Source organism: Manduca sexta, chromosome 24 (genome assembly GCF_014839805.1).
Source record: "Manduca sexta isolate Smith_Timp_Sample1 chromosome 24, JHU_Msex_v1.0, whole genome shotgun sequence".
Lineage (NCBI taxonomy): Eukaryota > Metazoa > Arthropoda > Insecta > Lepidoptera > Sphingidae > Manduca > Manduca sexta.
In genome coordinates, this window is record NC_051138.1 from 14,978,942 (window position 1) to 14,996,789 (window position 17,848).

The 17,848-nt window shown below is 36.1% G+C and overlaps 2 protein-coding genes across 2 annotated transcripts in view; one reads left to right on the forward strand and one right to left on the reverse strand.

Annotated features, from left to right (window-relative positions):
- The first annotated feature begins 1,419 nt into the window (after positions 1–1,419).
- Positions 1,420–17,848, forward strand: part of LOC115446384 (putative fatty acyl-CoA reductase CG5065) — a 29,101-nt gene continuing 12,672 nt past the window's right edge. Inside the window, 12 exon segments of the mRNA XM_037442171.1 lie at positions 1,420–1,551; positions 9,315–9,423; positions 9,721–9,837; positions 10,887–10,905; positions 10,908–11,008; positions 11,223–11,348; positions 11,638–11,791; positions 12,101–12,202; positions 12,717–12,903; positions 13,762–13,868; positions 16,758–16,887; positions 17,563–17,753. Coding sequence (XP_037298068.1) covers positions 1,451–1,551; positions 9,315–9,423; positions 9,721–9,837; positions 10,887–10,905; positions 10,908–11,008; positions 11,223–11,348; positions 11,638–11,791; positions 12,101–12,202; positions 12,717–12,903; positions 13,762–13,868; positions 16,758–16,887; positions 17,563–17,753 — 1,444 coding nt within the window. The 5' untranslated portion in view covers positions 1,420–1,450.
- LOC115446383 (3-oxoacyl-[acyl-carrier-protein] reductase FabG) lies at positions 6,034–7,148 on the reverse strand. The gene has a single exon (XM_030173030.2). It carries the CDS (start codon positions 7,056–7,058, stop codon positions 6,285–6,287), a length of 774 nt encoding a protein of 257 aa, XP_030028890.2. The 5' UTR covers positions 7,059–7,148; the 3' UTR covers positions 6,034–6,284.

The window sequence follows — 17,848 nt, forward strand, 5'->3', positions numbered from 1 at the left end:
ATTGGTGGTAGGTCTCCCAACATAACCGCTCAGTCGCTCCCCACGAAGGCTGAGCGGTAGTCATAAGACACTTTCTCCGCGAAAACAAAAAAAAAAAAAAAAGGTCTCTCATATGTGAGAGTCCGCCTAGGTACCTACCGCCACAACGTCTATTTCTACTGTCAAGCAGCAGTGTGTAGTGACTGTTGTGTTCCGGTTTGAAGAACATTGCAGCCAGTATAACTACTGGACATAATAAGACTTAACATCTCATGTCTCAGGATGGCGAGCGCAGTGGAATACCAAACAATACTTTGTAATTAACATTTTTACATGGTGTTTCTACTGCTTATGCTTATGTCGTATCGTTTACCATCAGACAAAAAGCAATCCTTGCAAATAAAAAAAGAATTTTCCAAATTGGTTAATAAATGACTGAGTTCTTAGTAACATACGTAGGAAAGAAATACACGTCGAATTGTAAACGTCATCTTTCTTTTGAAGTAGTTTAAAAAACATAATATAGAAAATAAAAATAATTTTAACAAAAAATTTAACCGCCTTCAATAACCACTCAAAACCAAAACCTTTTCGAAAAATGTAGACTCCTCTAAGCAAATTCAAAGCAATATATTTTTATTAAATAGTGTTCAAATTTTATTGCACTAATTGTAATTTTAATTTACCAGTTCACCTTTTCCAGTCTTTTTTTTTGTTGTCACGGAGAAAGTTCCTCATTACTACCGCCCAGCCTTCTTGGGGGGCGACTGAGTGGTTATGTTAGGTTAACCGTCACCTTACGGCCCGACGAAGAGCCACCTGGATTTATGGAGACCTTCGGGCGACATATATACAACTAAACCTACGCAACGGTCTACCAACTAGAACTCCGCGGTGGCCTTCTTCGGCGCATTAGTTACGGCTGCGGGCTTCCTCGGATGGAAATGTTTAAGTCTGCGTCCGCAGCCGTCCCTGCGTGGTGCCGCCTGACTGTCCGTCTCTTATGGGGAGAGAAAGGGGGGCTCAGAAGCCCCCGCGCACCGAAGAACGCTCTCGGAATTAACGCACACGGCCAACTGCACAATGCCGTCCATCAACCGAAGATGTGTAAACGTCGCACAGTAACGCACCACAAAGTGCGCACACTGAGGGTGGACAGCCCCCCGCTGCCTGCCAACGATCCCCATCGTGGCCCCTATAATCTTTGCCAGTCTAGCAATACTTTACAAGAACACCACTTATTTTACCATATTAACAGATTACTTATTATTTGGCTTTTTGGCTATAATCATCGTGAACCTTTGCCGGGTTTTAAATAAAAACGGGACTCAATAAAACAATCGCTAATATTTCTGTATAAATTGAAATAGACGTTTTGCAAGTTGCCACTTACTTACATATTGCTGGAACAATAAAGCAGGAAAGTGTGAGGAGAATAAAATCCGTTGCAGTGTGATGGACTCGAGTCAAAATGTTATTCGTAATGAGACAGACAGTAAGCCGTCTGGCTCACAAGACGGTTGTGTTTAGAAAAATTGTTAGTTGCGCAGGAGTCCACTCAACGGCCAATCCGTAAGTACCCTTGTTACCAAATTATCAACTTTGACAAAGGTTTATACATTTTTTAGTAAAGGCTAGACAGAGGCGTAACTAATGTTCGCAAACTTATATAGATATTAGACACCATAGCTATAAACTAGTAAAAAATTACTCCACTAGGCCAGGCCTGTATAGCAGGAATTTTAAAATATTAATGAGTGAATTACTATACGTAGAAATCATAAGAATAGTAGAATTGACAGGAATATTATGAAACTTACGCGAGACATATTAAAGTACTAGAGAACAACACGGTTTCACTCGAATCGCCGATCGAGAGGCCTCCGTGACGTCCTCTCAGCACTCGCCCATGAAAATGACCTACTTTATAGGTTGAAACTGGTTCGCGATTCCGACTAAGAATACGTAAGTGACACTATGTTGTTATTTAGTAATAAAATTGTCAGTCTGTCGTTTTATAGTACAGAGTAATTTTAGTTCTAGTTTTGCTGGTGGTAGAATATATTTTACATCCGTCCGGACAGCGACCACCATATTCAAACTGTTTAACCCGCAATAGTGGCTCAGATAAGTATGTCGTGTTCCGGAATTAGCCTGTGTATATCCGGTTCCAACAGGCCGGCATAATTGGTCTTCTGTCGAGGGGAAACCATCCTTCGTCAGTCGACATTCTATTGGACTCCCATTCGACTTACTACCAGGGTCACTTCCCGTGCCAGAATAAAAAAAAAATAAACAAAAAAAAACATAATTTTTTTATCACCGAATAAAATACAGATTGAATACCGGAAGCACTTTTGTATTAAGTTTTGAGTACTGCACGATATTTCTTCGCTTATCAGTTTACTATACAACACGACATGAACTAGTTAGATAGTATGCGTTTAAATACACACACATCAGGCCTTTATCACCAAAATGGTAGGCAGAGGTGCAATCAGAGCATTTAGTTTATGCTAAGTGTTGCCCGCCGCACGATATACGAAGCGAGACTATATCGGGCACAAATTCCAGGAGCCGGGCTAAATCTAGTAGAAAAACCCAATATCACTTTGCCCGACCCGGATCGAACCCGAGACCTTAGCACTGCAGTCAAACCGTAATATAACCACTCCGCTGAGGCAGACTCTTCTCCCTTTTTTGTCCTTTCCGACTCTTAGCTTTTCTATTTCTTTATTATATAAGGGAGTATCAATTTCTTATGCATCGTCATACGTAGGCAAAAATGATTACATTAGGATTTTTTTAAAGGCAATAATATATTTATAAATGAACTTTTATGGCGAATTATATGCACCTACACTAATATTTATATAAAACAAACACTTTAGCTATATATATAACTGAAAAGTTTGTTTGTTCGATGAAAGTCGCTAATCTCAGGAGAAGTTCCTTAAACCTATTTTGTATTTTTTTTTTTCATTTTTTCTCTTTTAGGAAGTTACGTTACTGCTGAGTACTATAAACTATCGCGGAAAACTTTTTCATACGGACGGAGCCGCAGGCGAAAGCTAGTATGATATAATCGGTTACATGGAAAATTCTAGAAGTCGTTATAATGCCAGAGCATAATAATTTAACGTCTTAGTCCGTAAAGACCTTGACCTTTTGCGGTCTGTTCATAAGAAATATGACTCATTAATATGATGTGATTCCATATTTTTTTCGATGACTATGTGAAGTGAATCAACCGTTGTTTGAGGCCGTGCAGTAGTTAATTTATCTCAAATGCATCCTAAAATTATGGTTACCGTTAAAAAGTGGTTCAGCGAATGAATCTGAGATTCAATTTGGATACCCCACGAGCTACTGCAAAACGTATTTGATTCCTTTGCTATCTAAATTATTCCGATTTTTACATTTCAGTTCCAATAGGCCGCTAAATGATAAGATATTGTTACTATAGAGCGTAAACACAGCAAGCATATTACGATTTCTTTAAATGATGGGTCGATTATTAATTTTTATTGGTAATAAAAATATTTATGTGCGTAAAGGCCGAAATAAACGAATTAATTTTAAATTTTAAACTAACTTGGGCCGTCAACGTCACCTTCATAAATTACACCTTACACATCTTGTAATTAAACCTATTTTTATCACACCTTTATAATTTTACCTGGTTTAATAAAACCATGTTTTTTCCTTTATGATATTTACTACCGTATTTCCTTTATGAAGCGGCGATAGCCTAGTTGGTTGTGGAACGGACTGCCGAGACGAATGTCCGCAGGTTCAAATCCCAAGGGCACACACCTCTGATTTTTCTAATAAATTATGTGTGTATTCTTTGTGAATTATCGCTTGCTTTAACGGTGAAGGAAAACATCGTGAGAAACCTGCATACCTGAGAAGTTCTCTATAGGAATTATGAGGGTGTGTGAATTCTACCAATCCGCACTAGGCCAGCGTGGTGGACTAAGGCCTAATCCCTCTCAGTAGTAGAGGAGGCCCGTGCTCAGCAGTGGGCAAGTATACAATACAGGGCTGATATTATACTACCGTATAAATAAAAACATATTGTTTATTGACGCTCAACTCGGGATTGTATTCAACACTTTTTTAGCAAAAGAAATGTTAATTAACTGCATTAAAGTCTATTTTAGGCAAAATGGTGTTTACGCTATTTGAGACTTAAGTTTTCGATGTGTTACCATTATTTTTCCCGACACACATACTTACGCCTTTTAACCGCAACTGGGCGCCCTCTATCCGCCGTGTGTATTCCGTCCCATGTGTAGAGGACGAGCCTATCGCCAGATCGAAAACAAAGTTCCGACTTTGGGCTGATACTGAGCAGAAAAAAATGTAGAAGCGACATCTAAATAATGAATACTTTGTGTATGTTATATCAGTTTAACTGCGTCCAATTATGTTTAGTTCCAACTCATTATATTGTTTTTTAGATATAATTATCTCTTCGGCACTGTAGGTAATATGTTAATTGTCTTTTTTATTTTTAAATCGTTATCTGTAAAAAATGACTGATGCCAAAGTAAATTAAAAAGTAACAATACCAGCAGTCATACTTAATTTTAAATTTTTAAAATGGTGTAAGCATTTTTTTTTCAATTACATACACGAAATAAATGAGATTTGTTTTTTTGGAATCATCATAATAGTAATAAAAATGTTCTTACTACTACAATTTCTATTAACGATAATTATGTAGATCTCAAACATAGAAGTTGATTTTTCGTTTCGGGACCAACTTGTGTGTATCCGATTCCATAATTGTGTCGACTGGCGAGGGCTCGTCTTTCGTCAGTCGACATTCTAAGGAACCTCATTCCATTTATCAGGCGCTGTGAAGAGTCTTTGCTGTTCACGTATAAACATAAAACAGTTTGAGACGGCTTTGAATACCAACAATGATGTATTTTTAGTAACATTATTTAGAACTAGCTTCCGCTCGCAGCTTCGCCCGCGTGGATTTCGGACTTCAAAAATGGAGCCGGTCGCGAACGTTCGAGAATGTTCGTTTTACGAAGCTACTCGCTAGGTGATTCGCTAGCCTCTAGGTGCCAAGCAAGCTGTCTGCCTGTGCGTTCGCGACCTTATATATATACAAAAATAATCCTTATAGCATGATTCAGTATTCACGCATGATGGCTTATTATTAGCGTATTTCATGTATAACTTTGGTGTTTCTATACCGATTTCTATGATTCTTTTTATGGAATATTTAATAATGTTAACTTTTTTAATTAGGGATGACTGAGAGTGTTATAAACGTAAGAGTAGACAAATATAATGAGAAAGCTTCGAACTGCTAAGCTATCGGGAGTTACACGCGTTATTGTGAGTCAACCATAAAAGATAGACATATGCTGTCGTGGGATATTTTTTACATAATTTTAAGGAGAACATTTCCGTCATACATGATTTTTGTGTTGCTTTAACCATTAAGGTTGCACACGCGACGGAAGCTTAAAAAATTGAGTAACTTCTCCCGTTTTCCCAACATTTCCCTTCACTGCTCTGCTCCTATTAATTGTAGCGTGATGAAAAGTATACTATAACCAGCACAGGAGTATGACAAATAATTGTACCAAGTTTCGTTAAAATCCGTCGAGTAGTTTTTGTTTCTATAACGGTTATACAGACAGACAGACAGACAAAAATTTTACTAATTGCATTTTTGGCATCAGTATCGATCCCTAATCACCCCCTGATACTTATTTTGGAAATATATTTCATGTACATAATTGACCTCTCTACAGATTTATTATAAGTATAGATAACGAATTACGTTTCATTATAAGTTCTTACATATGTATTATAGACATTTTTCTTTTCTTTGCTTGTCATGGTGTGTGTTAATATATAATTTGTATTTATAATTATGCATCGTTACGTGCTTAGACATTATGTACATATATTTAAATAAATTATTCATTTTGCGTCATCGTTGTTGATTTTTCTGATTTCCATCAATTTCGTGACTAATTCAATGGCTCTGTTGGGTCGTAACTCGTAAATTAAAAAGTATGATTTAACTGGTGAGGTTTTATTCAACTTTATAGTTTTGGTAAATATTTAAGACATCAACATCATCATCATCATTAACTATCTTTACAATTATCGATTCATTTTAAACATGTACTTATAGTTTGAAAACATTTTCAATGTTTATCAAAGAATAATGTTTATTAAAACGGGGAACTATTTTTACAGGATATACTTTTTGAATTACTACGTAGTGCGTGGAAGCCGTCGATTTATCCGACAAACTCATTTCAAACTTAATGCAAACCCTTCAATAGCATCCCGTTATCTACAACATACGACGCACCAGTTACACTTTTTGCTTTATCACTCGCTAAAAACACAATAACATCTGCTATTTCATCAGCTTCACTAACTTTACCCAGCGCTGTTTTACCACCGAGTTTACGCCACTGTTGAACCTTCCCATCCTCGTCTAGCCCTGAACTATCCAAACAATCAGTTATGGTAGGTCCTGGAAGTACGACGTTCACTCTAACTCCTTTGCTGCTAAATTCCAAAGCAGCACTCTTCGTAAAATACTCGAGACCAGCTTTAGAAACACCATATGAAAAGTTTTCGGGGACAAAAAAACCTCTTCCACCTATACTCCCAACGTTAACGATACATCCTTTAGATTCTACTAAATGTTTAGCTGCCAAATTGGTGATGTGCACTGCTGATCGGAGATTCGTATTCATCATCATATCGAAAACGTTGATGGCATTATCGGCAAAAATACTTCCTCTAAAAACTGATCCCGCGTTGTTTACTAGAACGTCCAATTTGCCGAAATACGTTACTGTTTCGTTCACAAGTCTGACGACGTCTTCATCTTTGGTCACATCTGCGATGATAACTAATGGTTTCGTTCCCAAATTCTCACATTTAACAGACACATTTAGTAGTTTAGTCTTGTTCCTACCAACTATTGCTATTTTAGCACTTTCTTTAGCTAATTTAATCGCTGTAGCAGCTCCAATGCCTGAACTAGCGCCCGTTATTAAAACAACTTTATTTTTAAAACACATTATTGCGATAGAGTATCAGCAAATAACATTAATACAAATTGCGCTAAACGTTGTCTTATGAACGTATAAAACATAGATAGCCACACATGCCAACGTTACCTCGTATATATATTTAATATTTAATGGATACAATATGTAAAGAATTGTTATATGTTATGTCTGTGTGATTATTTTTAATAATGTCGAACATAATTTTAACAATGTTGTTTTCTCATCCAAGTCTCCAATAAATTGTGGAATTGGGAAAATTGTCAAACAAAAATTTTGTGCTCATGCGATGGCGACTCAATTTAACGTGAAATAGCAATATATTAATGTGCTTCATACTTTTTGCAGATCGTGATTTGCATGTTTTTTAATGTAATGTGTGAATGTGTTATCTTTATATTCATAATTCATATCTAAGAACGCTGTGATATCGTGTCACACGAACGTTATAAATGAGACAACGGCTTAATATCAACTGTTAATTATTTTTGGCGCACTAATTTTTTGCTGATGCCCGGTCTATAACTAACTGTACTGTTTAATCTCTTTGAAGTTTAATAAATATTTTTAGATTAGATTAGATTTTTACACTGTTCATAATTTACATAATTATTGCCAAGATCGATATATATGTACTACGTACTAGATTTGGTGTTCCGAACATTCACTGTGTTCAACTAAATTGAACTGCAATCCGTTAAAAGTGACTTTAGTAAGATCAATATTGACAGCTTCTGGTTATGTACGGAGTGATGCTCATGATGTAACAACTCGAGTATAAATGTAAACTTGGTTTTGAATAAAAAATATTAGTCAAATACTTAAGTAAAATTATTTGTCGTTCAAGTGAATAATTAGGTTATAACAGTGACGTTTTGGTTGCCATTTAAGTTCCGATTTTGAAACAAATAGTTTATATGGACGTTCGTATCTATAAAATATACGCCAATGATTGCTAACATACGACTTCCTTGATAATGACTTATAGTCCAGTCAAATTAAAATTTAAGTAAAAATAGGTGCGACAAAAGTTGTAGATCATATTACAAACAGTTTAAGATTTTCAACTTTTAAAATCGCGATATCTCGCGAACGGTGATTCGTACGAAAAAAATATTAGAACAATTGTTGTAGAGAATTGTATGATCTACAATTTTTGTTTGACTTGTTTTACGATAATATCTCCAGTTTCAGAAAAAATGGGAAAAACCGGAATTTTGTACCTTTAACCTTGAATAAAATCTTTCGCACACATAGGCTGGATGGGGACTTCTGATATTTTATTGATAATGAAGTATTTAACGCCTATACCAATTTTAAGCTCTATGCGAATTTTTCCTAACTCACAGGTATTTTCTGTCTATTTTGACTGGACTATTAGAACACGAATGTTGAATATACAGCACTATATGTTATCTTAATACCATCCTATATCATTAGATATCAATTCATATCATGCCGAAATACAAGCAATGTTATTTTGGCGTTGTATGAATTGGAATCTAGAAATCAATGGCAGGAAAGAATATAGTGATGTCTCTACCTAGAATCTAGACGTAGTAATCTAGATAGCGTGCTGGTGGTAGGATATATCCGCCCGGATAGCTACCACCCTGCACAAGGTGTTAAACCCGTCATATTGGCCTATGTAAGTGTGTTGCATTCCGGGTTTAGGCTGTGAATATCCGGTTCCAACAGGCCGGCAGAATTGGTCGAATGTCCAGGGGTTAAATTAATTGTTTTGAATTAATTTATCATTTGCCAATCGCAGTGCTAATTTTATCAATTTAATATCGATGTGATAATATAAGGAAAACAATTAACCAAAACGTAATCACGTGGATAATAACTTTGTACTACATGGATATATCTATCCAAAAAAGTAATTTGACAAACTGAGACACTTTAAAATGGAGAATGTACAAACCACAGTGAGCCACAAAAGTATATGAACACGTTAAAAACTTCAAAACACTAACCCCCTTATTCATAGACGTTTTTTATCTAACGACCGAGTAAGGTTGTGATAACAAGTCTGTTTCTCAGTGCTGACGGCATGACAGTCTTCGCAGTGTGTAGACGTAGGGCCGTTGTGATTGGCTAATATTGAAATACAACAATAATAACCAATCACAACGGCCCTATGCCTATTTCTCAGTGCCGTTGGGCACTTAGAAACAGGCTTGTCATCACAGCTTTACCTCGTCCTTAGATAAAAAAACGTTTATGAATAAGGGGGTAAATATTCTTTTTTTTTTTAAATTCCAGATACAGCAATGGAATCGCATCCAACACTACTAAAAGTTATGTTCCCGTTGCTGACTTCTATAATGGAAAATCCGTGCTGATCACCGGTGGAACTGGTTTTCTCGGCATGGTACGTGATCTACAATTATTCATAGCTAAGTTTTATTTTTCCACAATAAAAGTACGATTGTGCCCTTCGTGAAAGTTCCAATGAGTCCTCTGTGAAAGTCTCAATGTGCCTTAAGTGAACGTCCTATTATATCCTACGTGGAAGTACCACTGTGCTTTGCGTGAAAGTCCTATTTAATCGTACGTAGAACTCCCATAGTGCTCTGCGTGAATGTGCCTATGTGCCGTATGTGAAAGTTGTTACGTAAATTACGTAAGTTATTGACGTCAAGAACATTAAAAGTGAATGTATTTTCAGGTTTTAATAGAAAAATTGCTATACACATGCACGGGAATCGAAAAAGTTTTCCTTTTAGTACGAGAGTTGAAGGGGCTCTCGCCTGATCAACGGATGCAGCAATTTCTGAATAACCCGGTAAGATTAAGTAGTTAATATTTGGACGAGTAGCGACTTATTTAGGCTCTAGGCCGTACGATTCATGGTCCGATTCGTAATTTGAGAAGCGTCAGTAAGACATGTCACGCCTGGGTTGAGTAGTATTGGAATTTAAGCCCTATTATACTTCTTACATGTTACGAGATAAAGAAGTTACTTTAAAGTTCGCACAGAGGAGACGCATGAGTAACAATAATTATTCTTATTTAATATTTTACGCTAGTAGTAACAATGATTCCATCCAATGATTAACCAAGAAGTATGGATAGGCCTAACCCGAAAAGTAATATAAAAGAAGATTTTGTATATGTATGTAAAAGAGTGGACGAATTTAAACTATTCAAACAAAAAAACAGCCAGTGTTTACACGAATTTGTACGTAGTGTGCATAATATCCATGCGTAAAGTACATACATAAAAATTACTAAGCGGTCTAATTGCGAGAGCTTTGTTTCTTTTATGAGTACGGTAAAGCAACCCTGCTGCATCTGATGCTAGACTGGGCTCCAATAGAATGTCGACTTTAAAATTTATTAATTAAACGACTTTCAGATGAACACCTCAGTCCCCTCCCATGACCATGAAGGCTGCAAAGTCTTTGAAACGTCGGGAGAAAGAGTAATAAATATAAAAATCGCGATAAAATCCGAAAAATAGTTAAATTTTTCTCATATCTTAATGCATCCTTTTCGTCTTCTTCACATTCACATAGTTTTGAAGGTACTTCAACGTATAACTTTTTGAAATTATCTTTCGTCTCGTACGCAACTTTTAACGGTACCCGTAAATTATTCTTTTCGGAGAGATAGATTCTTTATTCAATTCTCTTTAACATAATCTATACATATTCCCTACATAAATAAATTTCCAAAACCACATTTCATCCATTATCTCATACTCAAACATCTCGGCATTCTTCAAACGCCATCACATCTTTTATCTTACAACAATCTTTTATCATTCCTTTGGTTTGATAAGGAATAATAGCACTTAAACTCCGTATTTTTTAAATTGAAATTCTGTTTCAGCTCTTTCAAAGACTAAAAAGATGAAAAACCAAAATTTGAACAAACTGATCCCAGTTAATGGAAACCTCAGTGCCAATAACTTGGGCATCAGCGAAGAAGATGCAGAGACCTTGATTGACGAGGTATAATCATGATACTGTAAATCCTTGATAGATGTGAAGTAATAACTAAATTCTTGATGAGGCAAGGGAACAGTAGTAAGCCCTATAAGGAAAGATTATGATTATTTACAGCCCAATGTCAACTCGTTATCGAGAAACTTCGCTAGAAGCAAACAGTTGCTCAAGCGAGTGTTATTTTTATTTTTATCNTATTTTAATGGTATATTTATTTCAGGTGTCCGTAGTTTTCCATGCAGCAGCTACCGTCAGGTTCAATGACAAAATGAATGTTCCTATGAAAGTGAACTTTGGAGGTACCATGAAAATGCTGGAGTTGAGTAAAAAGATGAAAAACTTAGAGGTACCTTATGTTACATGCCAGCAGACTATAAAATATAAGGCTTAGATTTATAAGTATATTTTATTTCTAAATTACTATTATACAATACGTCGTATGGTGTGCGTGGGCGTATGGACGGCATTTTAGCCGCGGATTCAGTGGCATCAATTCACCCTATAGCTAGAATGTAGTCATGGGGCATATATAGCATAAGAATGCTAAATGCCCACTATATTGATAATTGTGGCAGTACATATTTATTCAAATTTCCGGTACGAGGTGTAAAGTAACAGTTTATGCTACATTCCAGATGTTCGTTCACGTATCTACAGCGTATGCGCATATATCGCACTTACAAGACGGAGTTAGGGAGGTCCTGTACCCCCCACCAGCAACTCTTGACGAGGTCGAGGACTTTATTACCAAATATAATGACGACGAGGAGATGACAAACAAGTATTTAAGTAAGTTTTTGCCTGCATTCTCTGTGTATCGACTGCAATATTGATAGCGGCTTAAAAGTTAACAGTGGACACCGTACTTTAAACTGGCATAAGCTAGAAAAGTACAGAAGCACTGAAATTAATCTTATTTATACCTGCATGGTGATTTAGTCCAGTATGCCGCATGGTATTCATAATGAACGCTGTTTCATAGTAATATAGTGGGCGATTCGGGTACTCTAGTCAACGTTTTCATATTATGCATGTATATCGTATCTTATGAACCTAGTGTTAATTTCCCTTTTATCATAAAAATCTACTTTGTTACAGATGGCAGAGTGAACACATACACATTCGCTAAAGCACTTGCAGAACATCACGTAGTGAAGAACAAAGAGCACGTCCCAGTGATCATAGTCAGACCAGCTGCCGGTAAAATTAGAATTAAATTACACAATACAAACGACTACGATAGACTAATTGTGAGTGTAACGGACTTCCAAGACGAATATCCTCGGGTTCAGAACACATGGACACGCACCTTTGACTTTTTTAAAATTGTTCTAAATATTATTAAGTTCTAAGTATTATTTGCAACGGTGAACGGAAACAATGCGAGGAAACCATCATACCTGAGAAGTTCTCTGTAAGAATTTGAGAGTATTTGAAGTCTGACAAACCGGACTAGGCTAGCTTGGTGGACTAAGGCTTTATCCATCTCAGTAGTAGAGGAGGCCCGTGTCCAACAACTTAATAGTATACAATACAGAATAAATAATAATATTAACATCTGCTTCAAAATGAAGAATTATTTCTGAACTCAGCATGATTTTCCCGAGTTGCTAATATCTAACTGTTAATACCCGAAGCGAATAACCGATCACCCAGACTTAATCTCGTAAAACCTTACCTAACTAAATAATTTTTTACCGCTATCTTATTCCAGTGACTGCCACGATAGACGCGCCTACACCAGGCTGGTCAAGTAACTGGCAAGGCGTCCCCAGAGCCTTATACAATGTAGCCATGGGCTACAGTAGGGTCACCCCGGGACGGCATATAAACGTTATTGACTTTATCCCTGTGGATTACGTGGTTAACCTCTGTATCATCGCGGCGGCTAAATCTGGAAGGTACTTATTTTTAAAACCGGACGTGAATGTAGTTTCTTTTATTTCTGCACACACACGCAAACAAACAGACAAACACGATTTGGTTTTCATAACCAAACATTAGCTCGGTTGGCGAGTAGCATTCTAAAGACAGAAGATATACATTTGATATCCATCAGTTGGGGGAGCAGCATTACGACAATGCAATACTAAATTGTGCGCCAGCACAGTCAATAGGATATCAACCAAAATGTTCCGGGTTCAATTCTTAAACCAAAAATAATTTTGGTCTGCAGCGTGAGTCCTACGTTATAATATCGACGGTTGAAAGGCTAAGACTTAACCGACATTTTCTTGTGACACAAGTTTCATGCATATATAAAATCAGCACATTTTTCTATAATAATAAATAAAATAATAATATCAACCCTGTATTATATACTTGCCCACTGCTGAGCACGAGCCTCCTCTACTACTGAGAGGGATTAGACCTTAGTCCACCACGCTGGCCTAGTGCGGATTGGTAGACTTCACACAACTTCGAAATTCCTATAGAGAACTTCTGAGATATGCAGGTTTCGTCGCAATGTTTTCCTTCACCGTTAAAGCGAACGATAAATTCACAAAGAATACACACATGATTTTTAGAAAAGTCAGAGGTGTGTGCCCTTGGGATTTGAACCTGCGGACATTCGTCTTAGCAGTCCGTTCCACACACAACTAGGCTATCGCCGCTTACATTTATACATTTGACATTTGACATTTTTCTATGTTTTTTTTTTAAATTAGTGAAAAAAATTCGAAAAACAATATCTCTTAGTCTACCATCGATATGTTGTGTTATCTGGCCTATATGACTTTTAATAAATTTATTTTCAGTACAAACGACGTACCTGTATTCAACTGCAGTTCAAGTTCAGTGAACCCGATAACTTGGAGTAAGGCTTATAAATGGTTTACCGAAGATGTCGTGAGGAGAGGCAAAAGTAAGTAGTATTTTGAGCACTAGCTTATCCTCCTGGTTCTACTATATATTTTTCATGGTAAAAAAGTGTCATAAATATTTGCATGTTGAAATTACTACCTCTATATATTCCGTAAGTACCGGTACGACTGTCCTATTCATCTACTTATTCGGCATGAAAAAAGTCCGCCACTGCCACTAATAGACTTTTTATTACAAAAGTTTCACGCTATACGTATCAACTATTGGAGAAGCAATACAGTGGTTAATTTGTCTTTATTAAGGTTAGGTTCGAGGAAACTATTTCATATAGATCTTGTTTTGATGTTGATCTTGATTTTGAATAACTGTTTAAGAATACATTTATTCCTGTATTATATATGCTAGTAAAATTACGGTTCTTTGGTATTGCTATGTTCTTATTATTAGGGGCAATACTGTCATATCGATAATTTTGATTATTATTACTCACACGGTCGCTAAGCGGCTCAAAGTCCTTGATTCTTATTTTTATTATAAATGCTAAAGTTTGTGAGCATGTATGTATAATGTATTTATGTATGTTTGTTCTTCTTTCACGAAAAAACTACTGAACAGATTTGGATGAAACTTTACAGTAATATTGGTTATACATCGGAATAACACATAGGCTTTTTATAATGATTTTGTGTAATCTGGTCATAATAAAACAATACATATCAAGTAATTCGGAAAAAAATTATCCCGGAAAATCTCTTCATGCAGGCGAAGCCGCAAGCAAAGATAGTAATAAATGAAAAAATGTAGTTGCTTTTATTATTAGGTAATTTTAACGGAAATTATATAATTTTTTTAGTCGAGTACTGCCAGTTATACTTTCTAGAGACGTTTTGACAATTCAGTCCGTTTTTTAGCACAAGATAAAAAATTATCAGTACCACAAAAGGACAGGAATAGTTATGTTGGTTTCACTAGCCTCACGGCTCAATGTAGACCCTCGGACGTAAAACATTATCCTAGCGAACCTTGCACTGAATCTAACACTTACACGCTACACCGGCATACCAACTAAAACCCACGGTGGCCTTCTATCAAGGTCCATCCGGGATATAACTTGGAAATTACTTAGTCGCTGGTACACCCTGCGCCTGCCTGTAAATAATAGCAATAACATCTAAAAGTATCAGATAAGGATAATCAGGGACTCGTTAAAATGAAATAAAACTATTTTTCTGATGAAATCGTGTTTTTTCTTTATATTATAGTTTTCGCTAAGACTGCAGCTTAATGGTCACGGGGAATAAGGTGTTGGTCGTTCGAAAAGTCAGTGACAATATCTACCAACATTTACCAATTATAATTTTTTTTTTTTTAGCTATTAACGGTCCAATGACGGCACAGTGTCTTGAATTCTAATAATAGTTTTATTTCAATGTCTAAATTCGCCTAAACATAAGAAATCATTAACCAGATTTCTGAATAAACGTCTCTTGGTAAACCCACATAAAAACTTAATCCAATATTTTATGTTCCATTGCCGTGATTTTCTTGTGTTGTCAAATGAACAGCGTCTACACGGCGCCTTATAAACGTAATACTTAACAGGTTTTTATATATTTTAATTAATTATAAATCTTTATTAGTTTGTTGATCGTGTTTTTGCATGTTGTAGAAATAATTGTTATTGCAACCATTATGATCTGTCATTAAAATTAATCTGTGGAATTGTTTTGTAATGTTGACGTTTTTTATATAAATATTAGCTTTTGCTCACGACTTCGCTCACGTGATAGAAATAGATTTCTTTCGGGATACAAGTCCCTCTATATATTTTCCTGAGATGAAAGTAGCCTATGTCCAACCCAGGGTCTTAAATTATCTCCATACCAAAATTCATTGAAATGCATTCGGTAGTTTTTGAGTTTATCGCATTAAAACAGACGCGACAAAGCTCTTTGTTTCACATTATGTAAAGTTTACACAATGACGATAGATTATCTTTCGTATGGAAAATATCAAAACTGCATATTATACACTCATACATAGCACAATTTTAACGTCTTAGTATAAGTTATGATTTCGTTTAAGTAAACTTTTGTGTTATTTTAACATTTTCTAGATTAGAGCGAATATGGCGTGTGCGTAAGTGTATTTCTGACTAAAAATGTGATGTTTAAAGTAGTATTAGCTTATTAAAATTACTTTAAAGTCGTAGTAGTGGATTCGGACGCGTAAAGTTTCCAAAAATGTAATATAAGAAAAACTACTTATATTTATATTGATTTTGTTCCATACTTATACTCTTTTATTTGAAATCTATTGTAAAACTTATTGTAAAATATTATTTTCTAGACGATAAGTATGTGCTTTCATTTATCAAAGACTTTCTCGCCTTCACATCCACCACTATAACTCCTGTAAGCCAAGATCAGCAGTGGCAGCACACATTTTATGATACCAAGCAGTGAAGTTTGGCGAGTCTTAAGGAAAACTAATTTGTCATTATCCCGGAACGAAATTAATCAAATAGAAAGATAGGAAGGAGTTAGAAATATTAATTGTCCACTTCTCTCCATAACAAAGCCGGAGCCAAAATAATGAACTAAGGAGGTATTTTACTCCAAGGATAGGGACGTTTACAACTAGATAAGCCAGTTATAAAGCATCACGGATAAAAATTAAAAGAAAGGGTCCTATTACGTGAGCTGTTAGCTGTTGTCTGTGCTTTGATTTAACAGGCAATGTCACAATCACTATTAACCCTGATTATTAGTAGACCAATGCAAAATTTGTTAAAAAAACCTCAAGAAATCTTACCTGTCGCATGATGCGAACTCTGGACTTACTTCGCTGCTCCCATATTACGTCGCCAGTCGCCACTAGACCAAATCAAGAGGAGGTCGATGACCTTAATCTTACATATTTTTTTTAGATGAGTTCCCGTACCCTTTCACGCTGTTCGCGGAATCAGAATACCTATTGTGGATACTAACAGTATTAACACAGTTCCTACCGGCTCACTTATGGGACTTATGGCTGAGAACCACTGGTAAAACTCCTAGGTAAGTTTCACTGTACTTCTGGTAGAGTCACGGTGCAGACAAATTGTACAATTGGAGTGGCCCGGCTCGACTGCGTCAAGCAAATCCTCGGCGCAACTAAGGCCGTAAAACTGATTAGAGAATACAACCCTTAAATTGGCTATTTTGCTATAGCGTTTTGTCCGCTCAGTGGGAATGACAGTCATTAGTCTTTACATTAATTTTCAAAGAGAAGTATCAATATACTTCAATCTTCAATCACTATGCTTCTCAATAGAAGAAAATGGTTATATATTAATATTTATTTCCATAAATATATTAATACTTCTCTTTGAAAATAAGTAAAGCGCCTATTTTCAGGCAATACAATTTAGATCTTATATAATACCCTATAGGGCATTTGCTCGTTTGCATTCGAATATTTACCTATATTTAGACGGAATTTGAATCACATTTATAGCTAGCTAGTAACTCGCCCCCTATCACATTATGGGACGGAACACACTTGGCTTAAAGTAGGTGCCCTGGTTGCACCTCTGCATATCCCTTCTGGGATAAATGGATGATGATGTGTGTGTGTGTGTGTGCGTGCGTGCATGCTAGCGTGCGTGCGTGTGTGTGTGTTATTTTCAATAAATCTATGTGAATTATTTTACAGATACATACTTTACACAATAATTTTCACTTATTTTCCAGATATGTAGAAATACAGAAAAGGGTGATGAGCCACAGGGAGTCGATGGAGTTCTTCATGAGGCATAACGCTGTGATGGAGAACAATAATGTGATGAAGATGATAGCTTCCCTGTCAGAGAAGGACAGGCAGGTGTATCCTTGCAATCCAGCTGAGATTAACTGGAGAAACTATATGCACGTCTACGCTCAGGGTATGGAGAAATATTTGCTAAAAAATAAAAAATAATTATATATTTATATTTTTGATTGTTTATATTATCGACCCAATGAAGTCGTAACGTAGGCA

What these genes read in the sequence shown, in the direction of transcription:
- LOC115446383 (XM_030173030.2), bottom strand. Translation starts at nt 7,058, where the DNA reads ATGTGTTTTAAAAATAAAGTTGTTTTAATAACGGGCGCTAGTTCAGGC.